The sequence below is a fragment of the Kryptolebias marmoratus genome, linkage group LG16, assembly GCF_001649575.2.
Source record: "Kryptolebias marmoratus isolate JLee-2015 linkage group LG16, ASM164957v2, whole genome shotgun sequence".
Classification (NCBI taxonomy): Eukaryota; Metazoa; Chordata; class Actinopteri; order Cyprinodontiformes; family Rivulidae; genus Kryptolebias; species Kryptolebias marmoratus.
The window spans coordinates 1,784,032-1,801,413 of record NC_051445.1 but is presented as its reverse complement, the minus strand read 5'-3'; the positions used below and the strand labels follow the sequence as shown (position 1 = coordinate 1,801,413).

The 17,382-nt window shown below is 38.3% G+C and overlaps 1 protein-coding gene across 10 annotated transcripts in view; it reads left to right on the top strand.

The window, feature by feature from the left end:
* syngap1b (synaptic Ras GTPase activating protein 1b) overlaps positions 1-17,382 on the top strand; it is a 147,151-nt gene that overhangs the window by 39,639 nt on the left and 90,130 nt on the right. For 8 of the 10 annotated variants that reach the window (XM_037980223.1, XM_017433305.3, XM_037980226.1 and 5 more), the window contains one exon: positions 3,336-3,751. The exons of the other annotated variants lie outside the window; for them this stretch is intronic. In XM_037980223.1, the coding sequence (XP_037836151.1) occupies positions 3,336-3,751 (416 nt within the window). The remainder of the gene's footprint in view (positions 1-3,335; positions 3,752-17,382) is intronic. 10 annotated transcript variants of the gene reach the window in all.

Here is a 17,382-nt window from a genome sequence, read left to right as displayed (position 1 = left end):
TGCTAAGGACAGCAGAAAAAGGAAAAAGAGCCCACAGAGAGGGAAGGAAGAGTGAAACAAAGGCACAGCAAGAAGGATACAGAGAGGAAATGAAGGACAGAGTGAGCGAGAGGAAGATGAGCAGAGAGAAGAGGCATGTCAGCATTTTTTTTTTTTGCTTGTGTTAAATCGTTACTGAATATCCCAGCAACCTAGAGCTGTGCTTGTGTGCTTATGTGCTCTGTGTGTACAAATAGACATGCACAAAAAAAGAGTGTGCTCATTGAAATTCTGTTCACTGAGCTTCACAGGCTCTTAATAGGCAGCCTCTAGGGTTTAGAGGTAGGCCAACAGTAGAAGATTGGGCCGTGGATGACTCATGCTGCTACCCCATGATGAATATCTCAACATCATGACTTTGCTCTGCACAGTTGCTAAGTTTTTGGATTTGGGAGCTTAGTTTCTTTCTGAACAGAGCGTGTCACAAAGTGCTTAACTTCTCTGTAACTCTGTGATGACAAGCATACTTTCTCAGAGGAGCTACATTTCAGACACATGTATGTGATGGAAAACAACTTAGGAACAACAGCTTTACAATCATAAACTAATATACCTTTAAAATATATGCAGCATGTCCATTTTTTTAACAAACTCTTCATTGTGGGATTACTGCTTTGCTGTTATTAGTTCTGTATTGTTAACAAAATCAAAACCCGGCAATCCTTAAACAGATGCATAAAGCCCACCACCTTTCATGGTAGCCTGAAGATGGCCACCACAGCCACATCTGGCGAGATATGTCAATGCTCAGAATATGTATCGAGGATGACTCTTAGGCTACTTCCACATAAACCTTACCTCATTACCGTTTCTTAAAACCTCGTCCAGTTGTTCATGAGATTATACATGCACCACATTACAGATTATACACGCACCATATTTCCCTCTTGGATTACATTTAGCATTTTCTTTCTTTTCACTTCCTATAAAAGATCTCATTTTCAAAAAGTTGAGTGGAGATGAAGGCTCAGTAGAGGTTTTTGTTGTGACCCTTTAATGCATCGCCTTCACGCTGGCTCATATTCCCGTCCTCAGGCTTCTGTCTGCCCAAATCCTGTTTTTTCTTTTTAATCTCATTGTGTAAGTGCAATTTTAGGACTAAAGGTTGACTTTGAGTTAAAACTTCTCTCTGCCATGTTGACATGAAAACTTTATGACCACTCTGTTTGATTCATCTATTCCTATATGCTTATTTTAATTTTTTTTATCAGTTTAAGATGATTCCTGGATTCATAATTAATCCAGGAACCTGAAAGATCAACAGGTTCATTATCTCTGCCACATTTAGACAATCGCTTCTTGTTGCTTCTCTGCTCCTGTAGAAGCTCTGCAGCCATATACTGTGAAGCATCATGCATGGGGGAGAATATGTGAAATGATGATGCAGAAATATAATCCGTTATGACATGCTGTACATGCCGTGATGCACTGCCAGCCTCAAGCTTTTCTTCAGATTCATGGAGGGAGGATGCAAAGCCTTATTCAGTCATTTCTATGATCTATTTCCTTTATCAAAAACAAAACAAACAAAAAAAACAAAGCAAAGAAAAAAGGAAGCGCACAGGGGGTTGGTGGACACCACAGGGGTATAAAGTGTCAGCAGTCTGCCACTCTAGTGTGTACTGGGTCAGATAAACAACAGTTTTATCTCCTCTTGTCTGAGAGTAAATGTGAGAATGTGTGCAACACAGCCCTCCAGATGTTGTAAGCGTAAATTTGGCTTTTTGTTGGTGATAGAGGAGCGAGCCGCAGGGGAAATGTGCTTTGACTCACTCGCACACTGCAGAAATCTTTCTGAAAAGGGTTTTTCTTCAGGATTTGGTTTGAAACTTTATAAATCAAATTAAACCAATTGAATCAGTTGGAGATGGATGCCCGATAGGAAGATGTTGTCCTTCTTTACATAAGTCTTAAATGCGAGTGAGTATTAGGGCAATTCAGAAGAAAAAAAAAAAAATGAGGAGGATTTTTTTATTTTTAGGCTTTGAGATTAAAGTGTCAATTTTATTAACAGAAAAAAGTTACACTGTTAAAAAAAAGAGTAATATTTTTAAGACTTAAGCCAAAGAAAATGAACCCCTATGTGCTCCTGAACCCAACTGTAATTGTTTCATTTGTTAATAGCATTGTCTCTGATGGTTATGGGGGCACTTTTACTGGATTTAACTACAAAATAACGTCCCATTTTTAATTGAACCAGTCTGAACTGTAGTTTATACTCTTGCTGCACTGGACCTCACAGAATCTGTTTCAATCCTTTACAAAACAAGTTTAAAACACATACACTGAGTGCTAAAACCCGTCTTTTAATATCTGAAATTTAAAAAAAAATAGCTTACATTATTGTTCTTCAGTTTAACGGATACTGCAGCTTTGACCACCAGGAATTTTGAGAGTATTTAGAAGTCAACATTCGGGATTCGAGACTCTTATTGTGAAGGATTGACAGCTCCACTGCAGTGGAAGTAATAGACTGTACCTTGGACGAGTTCAACTAAAATATTGCATGTTATTTTGTATTTAACTCAGTAACAGTGCTTCCACAACCCTCAGATAAAATAAAAACAAATGATACAAATAGTCAAGTTCAGAAGCACAGTAGGATTCACTTCCTCTGGATTAGGTCTTGAAACACAATTTATTTCCCAGTATTGCAACTTTTTTTGTCAGTAATATTTACACTTTAATCTCTAAACTGCGGCCCTAAGACTGTCATATTTAAAAGTTTAGTAAATCCAGCATGATAACATTTTAAATTTTATCTATAGACTCAAGAGAGATGTTGCTTTTTGCATTATAGAGTGTAAAAACACATCAGAAGTTAAACAAGAGCAAGGACAGAAGAAAGATCAACAGTGGAGTGCAGATTGTTGGTTTTCCTGTTGTGGTTTGTAATATTTCTGTTTGTCTTCTGTTTTCCATGGTTTTGTGGTTCTATGTTGGGTTCTAATAAGATTGTCTTGGCTTTTCTGTTTCATTCCTTTTGTACTTGTATTTTGCATTTGACAAACAGTTTTGGGATATTGCTTCACAAGTGTCTTCTTATTGTTCTTATAAAAACTTCCAACATGCTGAGCTCACTGGCCTGCTTGAAGTCACTTTTATCACATGTTTGATCTCTTACTTCTCTAAATTAACACTATAACCCCTGACACTGATGTTTTCAAGACAAAAACATGTCTTGGTGTCACAGCCCTCCTACCTAAGATCCTAACTAACCTTGTCTTCCCTCCTCTCTCCTCCTTGTTGCTCCTCGACCTGTGCCCCTCTCCTCCTTCTTCCTCTCCACCTTCCAGATGCAAGGTTTGCCGTCCCACCCTCCTATCATCATCACCATCATCGCTCCCACGTTCACTCCTTCCAAGCTCCTTCCTACCACCGTCCCTCACAGGAACGTCTCTCCTACGATCGTCCCTCCTATAGCCATCCTTCCTTTAATCGACCCTCCTTCGAACGTCCTTCCTTTGAACGACCCTCCTTCAACCGTCCTTCCTTTGAACGTCCTTCTTTTGAACGACCCTCCTTCGACCGTCCTTCCTTCGACCGTCCTTCCTTCGACCGACCTTCTTTTGAACGACCTTCCTACAGTCAGCCCTTGCACGAGCGCCCCATCTACGACCGTCCCTTGCACGAACGTCCATCCCACGACCACTGGAACCCCCGTCTTCGCGTGAGCTCTGGACATCAATTCAACATGTTGGACCAAGAAGAGGTAAAATGCTCCTCACAGAAAAGTATTGGTTTAGTTCATCTCAAAAAAGAACTTCGTCATTTGCACTGATGGAGGGCTTAAACAAGGAACATGTTGCTCATTTAGGTATAAAATTTTATTTTACTTTTTATTTGATCAGGGTTAATTGTGAGTCAGAACAATGATTTGATATTATATGCTATATTTGATATAGCATCTACAGATACATCTCCAGTGTATCTGTAGATGCTGTATCTAAAATGATAACCCTACTGTAGCTGAAATACATAAAGTAAATACAATCATAGCTCACAAGTGTAATATTATAAAGCACATGCTTACACATGCCAGTGGATTTATAGTCTAGTCACATTGCACTGTATAAGTGGGGCCTTTTCAAATATATGCCTGAAGTAAAAGCTGCAGTTTACCATTTGTTGTCTAGTTTTTTCCATTAGAAACTGGTGATAACTGCTGTTCTTTAGTTCTTTACCTATAAGCAAACATAAGATTAGCAAGAGAATTTGAGACCAGTAGTATCTCACAATGACAGTATTGGTTTTACAGTCACTGTAAGACCCGGGCCTTGCTGATGAGGCCTGCAGCGGTTGGAAAGAGGCTGTTTCTGCGGTGGAAGGTTTTGGTCCTGATGGACTGCAGCCTACTGCCAGAGGGGAGCAGCTCAAGCAGAGGGTGTCTGGGGTGGTAGGGGCCAGTTGCAATCTATCCTGCATGCCTCAGAGTCCTGTAGTAATACAGGTCCTGGAGAGATGGCAGGTGGCAGCAGTCCTGATGATACCCTGCAGCCTGCTTTTGTCCTTGGCGGTAGCAGCAGCGTACCAGAAGGTGACGGCAGAAATGAGGATGGACTCCATGATGACAGTGTAGAAGTTCACCGTCACTGTCTTTGGTAGGTTGGACTTTTTCATCTGCCACAAGAAGCACATCTTCTGTTGTTCCTTTTTGATGAGGGAACTGATGTTCTGGGTGATGATGGTTCCCAGGAACTGGAAGAAGTCCACAGAGAAGACTGGGGCGTTATTACATATTCTGAATGCAACAGGTTGAGTCTTTGTTTCTGGAGCTTGGACTTTATTTTGTACATTATAATGTTGTTATGAGCCAGAATCGATTTAACACATTTAATAACAGAGCAAAGAGATGTTTTCTAGTCTTTGTGCATCTTTGTTTTCAACACTTCATGACTAATAATTGCTTACCTGTTAGTAAAACATTCCACATAGCAACTTAAAAGTGCTTCAGGACTGTTTGTTTCTTGAATAAACTGTATAGATTTTAGTATAAGCAACTCGTTAGATGCTTATTTATTGAACTGATCATAAAAGTGTAGCTGGAAATATTTTTATTTCACCACCAGGCAGCTTCACTAGAAAACTGCTGTTAAACAAAGAGAGGATGTATTTATTAAAGGAGAGAGATTGTTCAGTTTGATCTCTGTATTCTTCGCTTCTCAATCTATTTAAACTGGACATGTTATGCTCATTCACATGACTAAATTTGTTCAGAAGGTTGCGTTCTCACAATCATAGACATCTAATCTGCTGCTGCTGTCAGTAAAATCTCATCTTTCTGTTCAGGCCAGGAGAGGGTACTGTTCTTCAGCTTTTCTGACTGCATCGACACTCTGCCAGGCACAAAACGAAGATATCGCCATATTTTAACCAAACAAATTGGCAAGAGACTCCAAGTAGAAAAATACTGCAGTAATTATAAAGTTTTAGTTAGAAACAAATTATTAAACACTGACAGGGGTCAAAGATCAGTTTTTGTTTGCATCAAGCAAACAAACAATTAAGTGGAATATTAATGCTGAGATAAGAACTGTCTAATTTTTTATTTAAATCTGGAAGTATTGAGTTTAACTTTCATGATGGAGGAAATGCTGTGTAAATCTTTTGTAAAGTCTGACAAAAAAAAACTTGCATTCAATGTTTAGTAGAAAAAGTAAGTTGTTTTAAAATTACACTTTACAAACATATAAACAAACTGTAAATAAAAATAGAGTGTAAAGCTCATAAACTCATATTTTATTCACAATGGAACATAATAAACATATAAAATGTTTAAATGTGGAAATTATACAATTTTCTGGAAAAAATAAGGTAATTTAGAATTTTTTGGCAGGTAATTTGTTTGTGTTTATACAGGTTCTGCTGCTGTTTTCCTCCTGAACTGTAGGTGTCGCTAATAAAACAAAGAATTAGATTAGATTTCATTTGTATAAAAACTGTGTCGGTGCACGGCTGCTATAACAGTCCAGTGACATCACACGTGCAGATTGTTTAATCTTCACATCGTGAATTTTCACACAGGAATTGGCCACCAGAGTCCAGCCTCAACATCACTGAGAAGATGTGGAAAAGACCTGGCTCAATTATCCCATCTTCAGTTTCAAACTCCTGGCATGCAGTTCTGGTTGGATATTAGCGCAACGCAGCATAAGCTTACTGAAATAATTCCAAGGCAGATGTGTCATAATCAAAGCTGAAGTTTCCTGAAAAGAAAATATTTATTAGTTTCTTCCTTTGTTGGACAGACAGTGAGTGTCACACAGCTGCTGATTTATAAAAAGATGTTTCTTAACATGTGTAGGTCACCTCTGCAGACTTGGCAGGTTTGTTACAGTACTTGCAGCATGAATATGCTAATGTATCTTTTAATCTGCCCTAATGTGACACATTAGCACTTCACGGAGACACAGTGGGGTTTCTACCCAGCGTGAGGATGTGGTAATGTGGTTGTTTTATTTTTTAAATGCGATTTAAATTCAGTGTACTCTTATCTACCTCCCTATTATTAGAATTTACTGTAAGTAGATTGAGGATTATATGCTCTCTGTGGTAAAAACATCCCTTTGAATCCTCATGTGGCCAGTCAGAGTGTACATATGGTGCCTTTAGTGGTGTGCGTGCACGGCTGCTGTTAGTATTTCAGCTTCTAATCACTCAAAAGAGTAGAGCACACTGCCATCCAGATAAGTGACCTGTGCTGCTCTGCAAGGATGGAACGGACAGCCCAATTCAATTAACCGGAGCCTCATCTCTGTCTAATTGTGCCAATAATTCTGCAGCTGCAAACAGATCTGAGGCAAGACTGATGTACTGATATCCGTCACCGCGGCGACGGCGAAGGACGTTAAATAATCATGGCTGTCACTCGCCTCATGCAGAGCAGGGTGTCTCTCCCATCCTCCCTTTTCAATGTGTGTACACACTCTTACACACACTCACCATTAAATGTATTTCCATTTGTTTTCGACGCTTCAGTGGCTCATCAGAAAAGTAATTGTAATGTAACTTTTCCTGAGCACATTCTGATATCAGCCCATCTCAGAAATACACCTTTCACCTCTGATTTTTGTCTTTTTGCTTCCTGTTTTGTCTCTGGCACCTTCATGGCTTTTAATCCCTTAAATCAACTTATTATTCTTTACATGCATTTATTTAAAAACCATTTAGTTATATTTTTATTCTTTGCTTTTGTATTTTCTCCTATTTTTTCCCAAGTCACATTTCTTTTGAATCCGTTTTTATTATTTTATGAAATTTTTTATGCATTCGTTGGCAGATTAATTCTTTTATTGAGACATTTATTTATTGTTTGTAGTTAATATTGACTTGGACACTTCAGTCCTCCATATTTCTGTTTCAGTCTCCACATCCTCAGTTTTGTTTTTCTGCCTTTACTTTTTGCTCAGATCCACCCATCCGCTCTGTATTCTTCTTCTCTTCCTCTTTTTAGGGCGACTGGACTCTGTTTTCTCTCACCATTCATCTGTTTCTGTGTTTGTCACTTCCAGCCTGTTGCTTTTGTTCTTTTGGAATGATTGCTGTCAGAAAGATGCAGGAAAGATGTTGTACTGACGGGCTGAGGTGCCATTTCAGGGAACACGACTCTGTTGTGTCTAAAATGTGTCACTGTGGAAATTAGAGTTAATAGTGTGCCTGTGTAGCTCCTGACTCCTGCTGCGTTCAGTTCATTGAGTTGTTTCCTGGAAATGAAGCTCAGGCACTTGCAGACAGGATGGGTTTGCTAACATGTTAGCACCCATGGCTCATTATGATAAGCCAAAGATAATAGAAATAATAACAAGATGTGTTGTCTAAGTGTGGAATATTTGGAAACTCTGTAGTCAGAGCAAATTGTCTTTAAATATGTCAGTGGAAAAAATGATGATGCACAACATGCCAGCCATAAAATCACTGGGAGCTCGGTTTTTCCTTTTTTTTTGTATTATATTCAAACGTTGCACATAACTTCTGTGTTGTGTGCTGTGAGCCTGTGTGTGATTGTTGGTAAATTTGTTCCAGTGTGTTCTGTGTGAGAAAGATGAAGCAGTCTTACTCAGAAAACAGCTTGAAGGAGCAGAAAATGTCAGCGCTATTTCGCCTTTGATCATATTTATGACTAGAAAAATATTTTTTAGCGCACACGGATTCAGTGCAAAAACTCAAAATCTGCTGTAAAGTTGAGCTGACATTGTGTGAATCTGTCAGGAAGAATTTGTCAGTTTTTATTGTCCAAATGTGTGCTGCATACTTTTGAGTTTAATTGACCGTATTTAAACAAGCTTTCAGGAAAATGTAAGTGCTCAGTCAAAGTTCCTGGAATAGAGTTTTTCATGTGCAGCTTTATAAAGAAAACTGACTAACTGAAGGAGAAATACCAGCTAAAATGGCACCACTTCTTCACCTTTTTTAATCCTATCACTCCCTGAAAAAAATGCGTGCAGAATGACTGTTGAAATTTGTTAAAGAAGCTGCAACCGGTTTGAAGTTAAATTAATCGAACATAAGCTGAAATTAACTAAACAAAACCTACAAACTGATACTAACAACACAAAAGCTAAAGCCAGCAGAACACTAGTAAAAAGCTAAGAACAATAGCTAATACCTTAACTTAGCAAACTAGTAGCTAAAAGCTACAAATGAAGCAAGGATTTTAAAGAGAACAAAGTTTTTCAAGGATCTGAAGAGATCTTAATTTATTTCTGTGAGGAAATAGATAAAGTTAAATTATTCAAAAAAATGACAAAAACCAAATACAAATGAGACAAATTCAAATTTTCAGAGAAACAATCATTGTTTTGTGACTCGTGGGAAGCTAGATAACCTCTGCTTTTACCATCAGGGATGTTTAGTGGCTTTCAACAAAAATAAACATTTAAACACTCAAAAAAAGCGATGAAAGTCAAAAAATTCACCCTTTAATTTATACTGCACAGAGTTACATCATGGAATTTAAATTCTGGATACACACTAATTTAATTAACTCAACTTAGAGAATCCACGTTTACTAGGAAAGAAAATATCAAATTACAGGAACACTTAACTAAAGTCTCAATGTGCAAACAGTTATAGTTGCCTCAACAAACATGTTTCCATATATTTATTAGTCCTGTGGAGAGTGGCAACAAAAAGAGAGTTTGAATGTTTTAAATATGATCTACTGAGGTAAACTGCTGATTATTTTATAAACTGGCATAAAATCTAAACAAAAATGGCAAACTAATCAGACAGTTTTTGAATAAAATATCGTGATTAAGAAAACAAGTTGGCTATTAAACATGTTGATATATTAATAATGGTAACAATAACCAGCAATTCAGTTTACCATGACTGGATAGCTCTAATGCTAAAACCAGATTATTATTATTATTATTTTATTCATTTCAAATCCATTGGAAATCCTTATATATATTTGCTCAGCTCTTATTTTGGCAGGCACTGATTCTGAAATCCATTTTCAGTCCTTGTTGGTCCATCAGTCGTCAGCAGACTGTTCTTCTTCATTCTCTCCTGTAGGGGGAGCAAAAGAGTTGACAGTAATGTGTGTGTGACATCCTTCCCTCTTCCTTCTGCTCCTCTTCCTCTCATCCTGCATTAATTTGAGCTGACAGAGTTTCACTGCCACGCACCAGCGCCCTGTCCCCGGGTCAGGAGTCTGAGCCGCTCTCCTCCAGCTGATGGGGGGCCGTCAGCCTCATTCAGCTTTTAAAGAAGCTCAGAAGTTCAACCAGTAGCAGTACTTAATGACCTCATTAGGGTCATCATCATAGTTTCTACAGCCAGTATTTTTTTTAAACAAGTATGAGAAATAAAAACTTTATTCCTCTGACTGATGAGGACTGAAGGAGGTGGGTTTGATTTATGGTTTAGTGGCTTTAAATCAATCATTTTTCCAGCATTAAACGCAAACAAACATGATCTGTAATTACCACGTTTGTTTCGGACCACCAACATTTTTGGTCCAGGATCAGTTGTTTTTGATATCTTAAAAAAAAACTTTATTTAGATATTCAAAGATTACAAAAACACAAGAAAGACAAAAAACAAACAGAATGCAAAACGCCAGGAGGCTGCAATAAAAATCATACAAAGATTGAATGTTAAAATAATAAATAAGGTGTGAAGGTTCATAATTTGTTTTTATATAATACTAGATGGTTTTAAAATACTGTTTAGTTTTTTATATATATAAAAGAAAGTATTAAACTAAACCAATAAAAGGCGTAAACTGATTAGATAATACCTGTTTACTTTCGTAGTGTGCAAAAAGGAGCAAAACTTTTAGTACTTTGTCATATGATAAAGAAAATTTGAACCAGTAAAAGAAATTACAATAATCTTACCAAAAAAGAGGCATTATAGGACAAGACCAAAATAAACGGCTCACATCTTCATACTCAAAAGTACAGGATGGAAAATTTACATCTACAGTATATCTACACCCCTTTGAAAGGCTTTGGTGTGGAAACGATGGATAATTGTGCTGAAATTATAGTGATATGTCACTGCTGTGTTGGTCCTGGGCCAAAACAAATGTTGGCGCTCCAAAACTGGAACCAATATGGTAATTACTGATCGCACAGAAAGAAAATCCTTGACAAATTCTTCTCCATACTTGAAGTAAAACTTCATAATATCCATTTTTTCTTTAAGAAACTTGATAAAGTTGTGTTTAGTCACTTCACTTCCTGTATAAAAGTAAAGTTGATGTGTTATATTTTAATTGAAGTTTGTTGCAAAGGGACTAGTTCCATTCTTAAGCTCCTGTATTCAGAGACAGTATGATTTCAGATATTTATAAATGACCACTATGAACGGATATATCTCCTTCTTCCTATTTGCATCATTACTGAATTGAAATAGACCAGCGAACCCAGTGGCTTTAGCCTGTAACCTCTGCTGTCACAGCATATGGAGAGAGTCTCCGAGGTGTCTCCACACCATGTGTGTCCGCTCTGTCTGCTCCGGACCCTGAAGGACATGTTCAGGTGGCGGCTGTGTGGGAGTTAGAGGGATTAATTATGTAATAAACGTAGGTGGGCAGTGACTGGAAGAGAAGGAAAGAGAAAGGTTGATTCTTTTAGCGAGATTGCCGACTTGAACCCGTGAGCCGATGTTAACAAGAAAGGCTCAGTTTTTTAAGGAACTATTACTCGGCATTTAAAGGAAAATTGTCCGTCACTGGAAAACAAAACAATTTTTCAAAAGGTCATCCTGTACATACAAGGGTTTAAATGACTTTTATTTCAACTTTCTGATTAGCTCGCCCATCCCGGTGGTGATTTTAGTCCTTTTTTTTTGTTCAGTGCCTCTGAAGCACTACAAGAAGGGAAAACTGGGCCTAATTTGTCTCCTGCCACCCTACCAGGAGCCACTGCCGGATTTCCATGACCTTAAAAACATTCTCTAGCCGTTTATCATTTTTATTGAGAAGAATTGTACTTGGTGGGGTCTTGCTCAGTTGGATGTGTGGTTTAAATGGTTCTTATGCAGTCCCAACCTCTGCAGCTACACTGAATCAACCGACTCTGCTAACACTACTTATTTTGTGATCTCAGGCTACATACACTTGGCAAAAATGCTGGTCTTTATTCACTTCCCTGTCAGTTTTCTGGTTAACCATAAACTTCTGGGACAAAATTGATTAAAGGTAAAAAAACAACTGCAGTTTGATGCCATTTGCATTCTAATTTGCATCGTCTTATTAGTATTTTAATGAAACTTGTAGAAAGTAATTATTGGATTGACATCTACAAATGATTAACTTTTGTAGTCACTTTAAAGTGATGTTAGCAAAGACAAACATGGCTATAATTCAGTAACGTTCACAAATATTGAGCTATAATTTGGTGTGGTAGTCACTGAGAGTCAGTCTCAACACATATTTTAAGCACTAACAGATCATGTGAGATGTTGATATAATGCATGAGATCGAGCATAATGTTAGTTTTAAGGTTTGATACAAAAAAACAACAAGAAAATGAAAGGCAGCGAGTGACATGCATTCCTTTAATGTTGTCAGTGAGTTGATTCATGCATTTGTTTTTGAAAAACTCTCCAGCTGTTTGTGGTCAGCAGGAGGAACATTTGTTTCTTTCTTGATAGCCTGAAGGACAAACGGACAGACTTCTGGCCGGTTCATGTTGCAGATAAATGTGTGTGTCTGTGTTTTTTGTTTTATGGTAAAAAATATTCCTGTCTCTGTGCAGAAACTTGGCCAACTTTTTGTAGTTTTCTGCCTGTGTGTTTTCAGTTTAAGCCAATGTTAGACAACCAGCCTGTTTAGAAATAACGGATTGCACCGTTTTCATGCAATCACACACTCACACAAACACATATGCTCATTTGATCCTTTTTATTTCCCACCCAAACTTTCGTCCCCTCTCTTGTGAGTGCACACACACACGAACACACACCCACAGTCATGCATGTTGTCCTCACAGCTGGGCCTGAGGTAGCAGCAGTGACATATGGGTAAGTCAGCCTGCAGCATCGCTCAACCTCAGCCTGCCAAGCTGAACAAAAGCAGCCTCCTCCTCCTGCTTCTTTGTCATTTCTTCAGTTCCACTACCCCTCTATCTGCGTTTTCCCTGAAGTCTGTAAGATCTGTCTTTGTTTGCATCTAAATGAAACTTCACAAGCACTTTTCATTTCTATTTATAAAAAGGTTTGGATCACTTTTACTGTTAGGGATACAGAAATCTGTCATTAATGGATTTAACATGATTTGATATGATCTGCTCCCTAAAAATAGTCCACATCCTGAAAAACCCACCAAACCTAAACTAATATAATTTCACTGGTGTGGACTTTATTCTTGGACCTCATTTCAGATCAATTTTTGCAATAAGGTGAAATTCATCTTGTGATTTACAGGTTACCCTGGAAGGAGAAATATAAAATGTGTATGCATTTGATATATTAACACTAAAACATGCTATAGACAGTTTTGGTTCCCTTGTTTAAGTTTAAATCTTTCCTTGATGAAACAAATTTAGGCTGGAAAATAAATAGAAGTTTAGCTAAGGTCAGTTAGCTGTGGTTGCCATCTTTGGTTGACTCCAACGTTGTATATGTACATCCAGGGGTTACTTTCTGAATGCTTTAATAAAACCTGTCATGTTGAGCACAAGATATTTTGCTAACAGACCAACAAACAAAGACACACAGACAGACACAGGCTGTTACCAGCCCTTTCATTAGAGCGGATAATTCGGCACACGGACCTGGCACAAGTCATGTCTCTATCAGAACAAACTCTGTTGGTGCTGTTGCCATGGCACCAGCATGGAATTTCATAACATTAAACTACACAATGAAGTGGTAAAGAGATCATAATCATTTCATAAATTTCTGTGGGATCAGTTTGATTCAAACAGATCCATGTGTTTTTAAATAAAGCCTTTTTCACGTTTAAGGCTATTCAGTAAAAGTTGCACTTCTTGAAAAAAATCATCATACCGGTAATCAAAATTTGTACAATTTGCTTGTAATCTATCTTCCCATTTTTAGTTCCCTGCTTCCATTAACCCGCACTTTTGTGTAATTTTCTGTATCAAACAGATGCTAACTTAAAAGGAACCCATGCCTACAAACTAGTTAAATGTTTTAAATGAACAAAATATCAAAATGAAGCCTTTTTGCCAGTTTTTACTGTTTCAGTCTTCTACAACGATCACTTTCCCTGACTATCACAGAGCAAAGACATTGTCCAAAAGTGTTGGCCATTATCCCAGTCAGCACAATTACGACATCGTGCTCTCTGGTGTAGCAGATTTATTGCCCTTCCTGTGAGTGTGGCCTTTTGAAACACATCAGGACAGCAATTTCTTTCAAACATCCCCAGCCGTAATAATTGTCAGGTTTGTTGTGTCAAATTAGATCTAACAGACGTGACTGCTTTGAGGAGGCCCCACACTGGGCTGGATCTTATTTTTGGTAAACTGCACACTAAATCGTACAGCTCCTTAAATATGTACAGCATGTGAGTTAGTCCACCTCACTCTGTAGATGCTGTTTGCAGCCCCAGAGCTTGTGTTATGTCACATCTTCAGGTGCAGGATTTGTGACATCTGACCAATTAAATCCTGCCTCTCATGGAGAAAAAATAACCTCCAGATGTTTTACCTCAGCTGGATGCCGTGGTGGGATTGGAGGGCTGACGTGACAAAGAGGCACAGAGAGGTATCCTGGGTCTTTTTTATGAGTCAAGTTGTCAGTGATGAATTGTGTACGGCAGCAGAAGGGGAGATGAGAGGGCTAATTCTCGTTGTATTTAGCTCTTTGTAATTGGGTTGTTGGGGACTTTAGCTTAAGAATCACAGTTACCATAAGTTTAAGCTATGTGTTTTCCCCTCAGGTTGTGAAAAACATGTTTAGAATCGAGTGTTGATCGAGGAGCCAGGCTGAAGGTCTTCATTTGTATGCGTTAGACACGAGCCCAGAAGATGCCTTGGTTTACCAAACATGTATTTTGTAGGTTTCTCATAATTCATTCTTTAGATAAGAGTGAGCGCATCCCATTTGTCTCCTCTGGATTCCGTGGCAGCAGCTGAAAATGTGGACAGAGAAGCATCACTTTAACCCTGCTGAAAATCACAGCTATCCCTTCAATAAGCACAGAAGCATTCAGTGAGATTACCTGCTGCATGAGTCTGCTACTCCTCCACACTCCCCCGTCCGCTTCCTCTTCCACAGAGTCAGCTGGCTGAGCGCTTGCATTATGAAACCACTCTTTTAAGACATATTTAGAAACACTATAAAGAAGCGGAGTTGCTACAGAGCTGCAGTTGCAAAGTGTGGCTTTTATTTGCTCTGCTGATCAATGTAGAGCTGGCTGAATGTGAGTTTAATTCAGCTTTACTGCTGCTCATTGGCACGGAGCATATTCAGGCAGTTCAGCAGAGTATTTGGCCACTCGCTCCTGCTGTTTACCACATTAATCTGGTGGAAAGAATTAAAAGAGCCTTAGATAAAAACTGTGTGACTTGGATTTAAACTCAAGCAGAATTAACTAAGAAGGCTTCTCTTTTAGAGTTTTTAGGGGTCTGAAAATGTCACCCTCTTATGAATTAAATTCTAAGCATTGCAGGTGATGGAGTGATGGAAATACTTTAAATTTGCGACAGTTAGCTTTCAGTTTTATAGTAATAGACATACTTTGCAGGTGTGAGTTAATCACCAGGACAGACATATGAAAAAATATTGTTTAACTTCTACGAGGCGACTCTAATAATTTCAAGTGTTGACATTTAAGAGTTTAGTAGTTTTGCACAACTGATTACCCCTGAAATTCTAATATCACCGTGAAAATGACTGAACTTTATGAAACACCTGCCTGAACCTAACAGAGAAGTCTCCACTGACTTAAACTTTCTCAGCAGGTTTATTTCTGCTCCTTTCTAAAAACAGGGATTCGTTTCAGCAGCCTGCTGCTCTCATGTTTTCAGTGAGTCGGACGATGCACGTCTGAAAATACAGTTTATTTCTGTGAAATTATTATCGCACGCCACCAAAAGGTGAAGGTGAAACGATAATGGTTGAGTCCTTGCATGTTTTTTTTCACTACACTAAGCTCACACGTGAAATTTCAGTTCATATGGACTAAAACTCTTATCTGTGCACTGATGATGATTGTTGCATCATTCATCACATGCAACCATTACACTTTTATAAATCAACACTTTAATGTTTGGCCTGTTTAAAGAGGTCAGAATCAGCTTTATTTGACCAAGTTGTGCATACAATAAGGACTTTGACTGTGGTTCCACTTTGCTCTCAGTGTACAAGCATTGATTATAAACATAAACATATAAGATGTTTTTACATTTGCACAAGTCTTGAATGGAGAGAAGATCAGATGAATGGCAGAGTCAGTCCAGGCAGTGATGGAGGTGCAGAGGACAGGCTGAAGATGACCAGCAGCTCCTGCAGGAGGTTAAACTTTCTGAAGTGATGCAAGAAGTGCGACCTCTGCTGGGTCTTTTTCTTGACGTTGTCTACATGTGAGGACCATCTCGGATCCCAGTTAGTGTAAATTAAAATGAGTGGAAATCAACAATAAAACAGAAAAGACAAACCAACCTTGGCGGCAGATTTTATGGTACTCAGCCCAGTGATTATCACCAGGGCCAAAACACCAGAACAGCACTGATGACACAACTCGCTGTTAACAAAACAAAATCTTGATAAATGCCAACACCTCTTTCTACAAAAGCTCCAACAAACAAAGATCTGTGAATTCATCGTGTTCCTGCTTTGTGCATTGTTTCCCTGGACTCATTAAGAATGGATGCTGCTTAATATATTTTTCATCAAGGAGCTTGTACTGTAATTCAATCACAAAAGGAGTTATGTTAGTTCGAACAATGCATGGGTGTGCTGTTGATTTATGGTTCTTGTACCTTATTAAGTTGAATAAAGAGACTCAAAACCAGAATCCTGACGCTGTGATGTGAAGCATCCTCTACTTTAACTCAGTTATTGCAATATAGCTGTGCAGTTATTTGCATTCCCTCATTTGTCCACTGTTATGTAACCAAACACTGGTTGTAAAGCATAGAATGGTAGTAGCTTGATTTGGAGCATTTGCATCAAATCTTTATGTGCTCTTGTGTTGAAGGACACACACACACACACACACACACACACACACACCAAATACTATAGTAGTTTTGGTTCATAAATATAAGCAGGTCCCACACACACAGGCTTCAAGATTCTTTTATCTTACCAGAGCTGCTTTAAAATGAGTGGTGCTTTGCTGTCTTCAGGGACAAATGTCTCAGCGTGACCTGCCAGTGTCCTTCACTCAAGCTGGATTCACCCCAAAGCCCCCCCAGGCTGCCCTTTCCTGCTGCAGCTCTCTGTGTTCATACCAGCTTTTTATGTCCTAATGTTGCCGTTGCAAACAACACAGCGTATCAGAACCCAAACAATGCTGCTGCTGGTGTTTCCTTTATTGATTTTATGTCAGCGAGTTGAAGACAGCAGCTGCAATTTATAGTATTAAAGACTACCTTTGTTTTATGTTTGAAATAATTCGTTTGAAAGCGCAAGAATCTGAAAAATCACAGTTTTTACATGTCCTGCACATGGATTTGTTACAACTGTAAGACTACAGTCATTTGTACAACAGGAACCATAAAATTTACTATTATATATATATATGTGCAATCACTACAAATAGAGATTGTGGTGGTGTTTACAGTGCATGATACAGTATGATAAATTGTTTGAAACCTGCAAATTTTATACAATAATAATAATAATGTATCAGGTTAGGATGTGTAAACTTGTATGCATTGAATTAAACAAACATTAAAGCATTGATATTAAAATAAA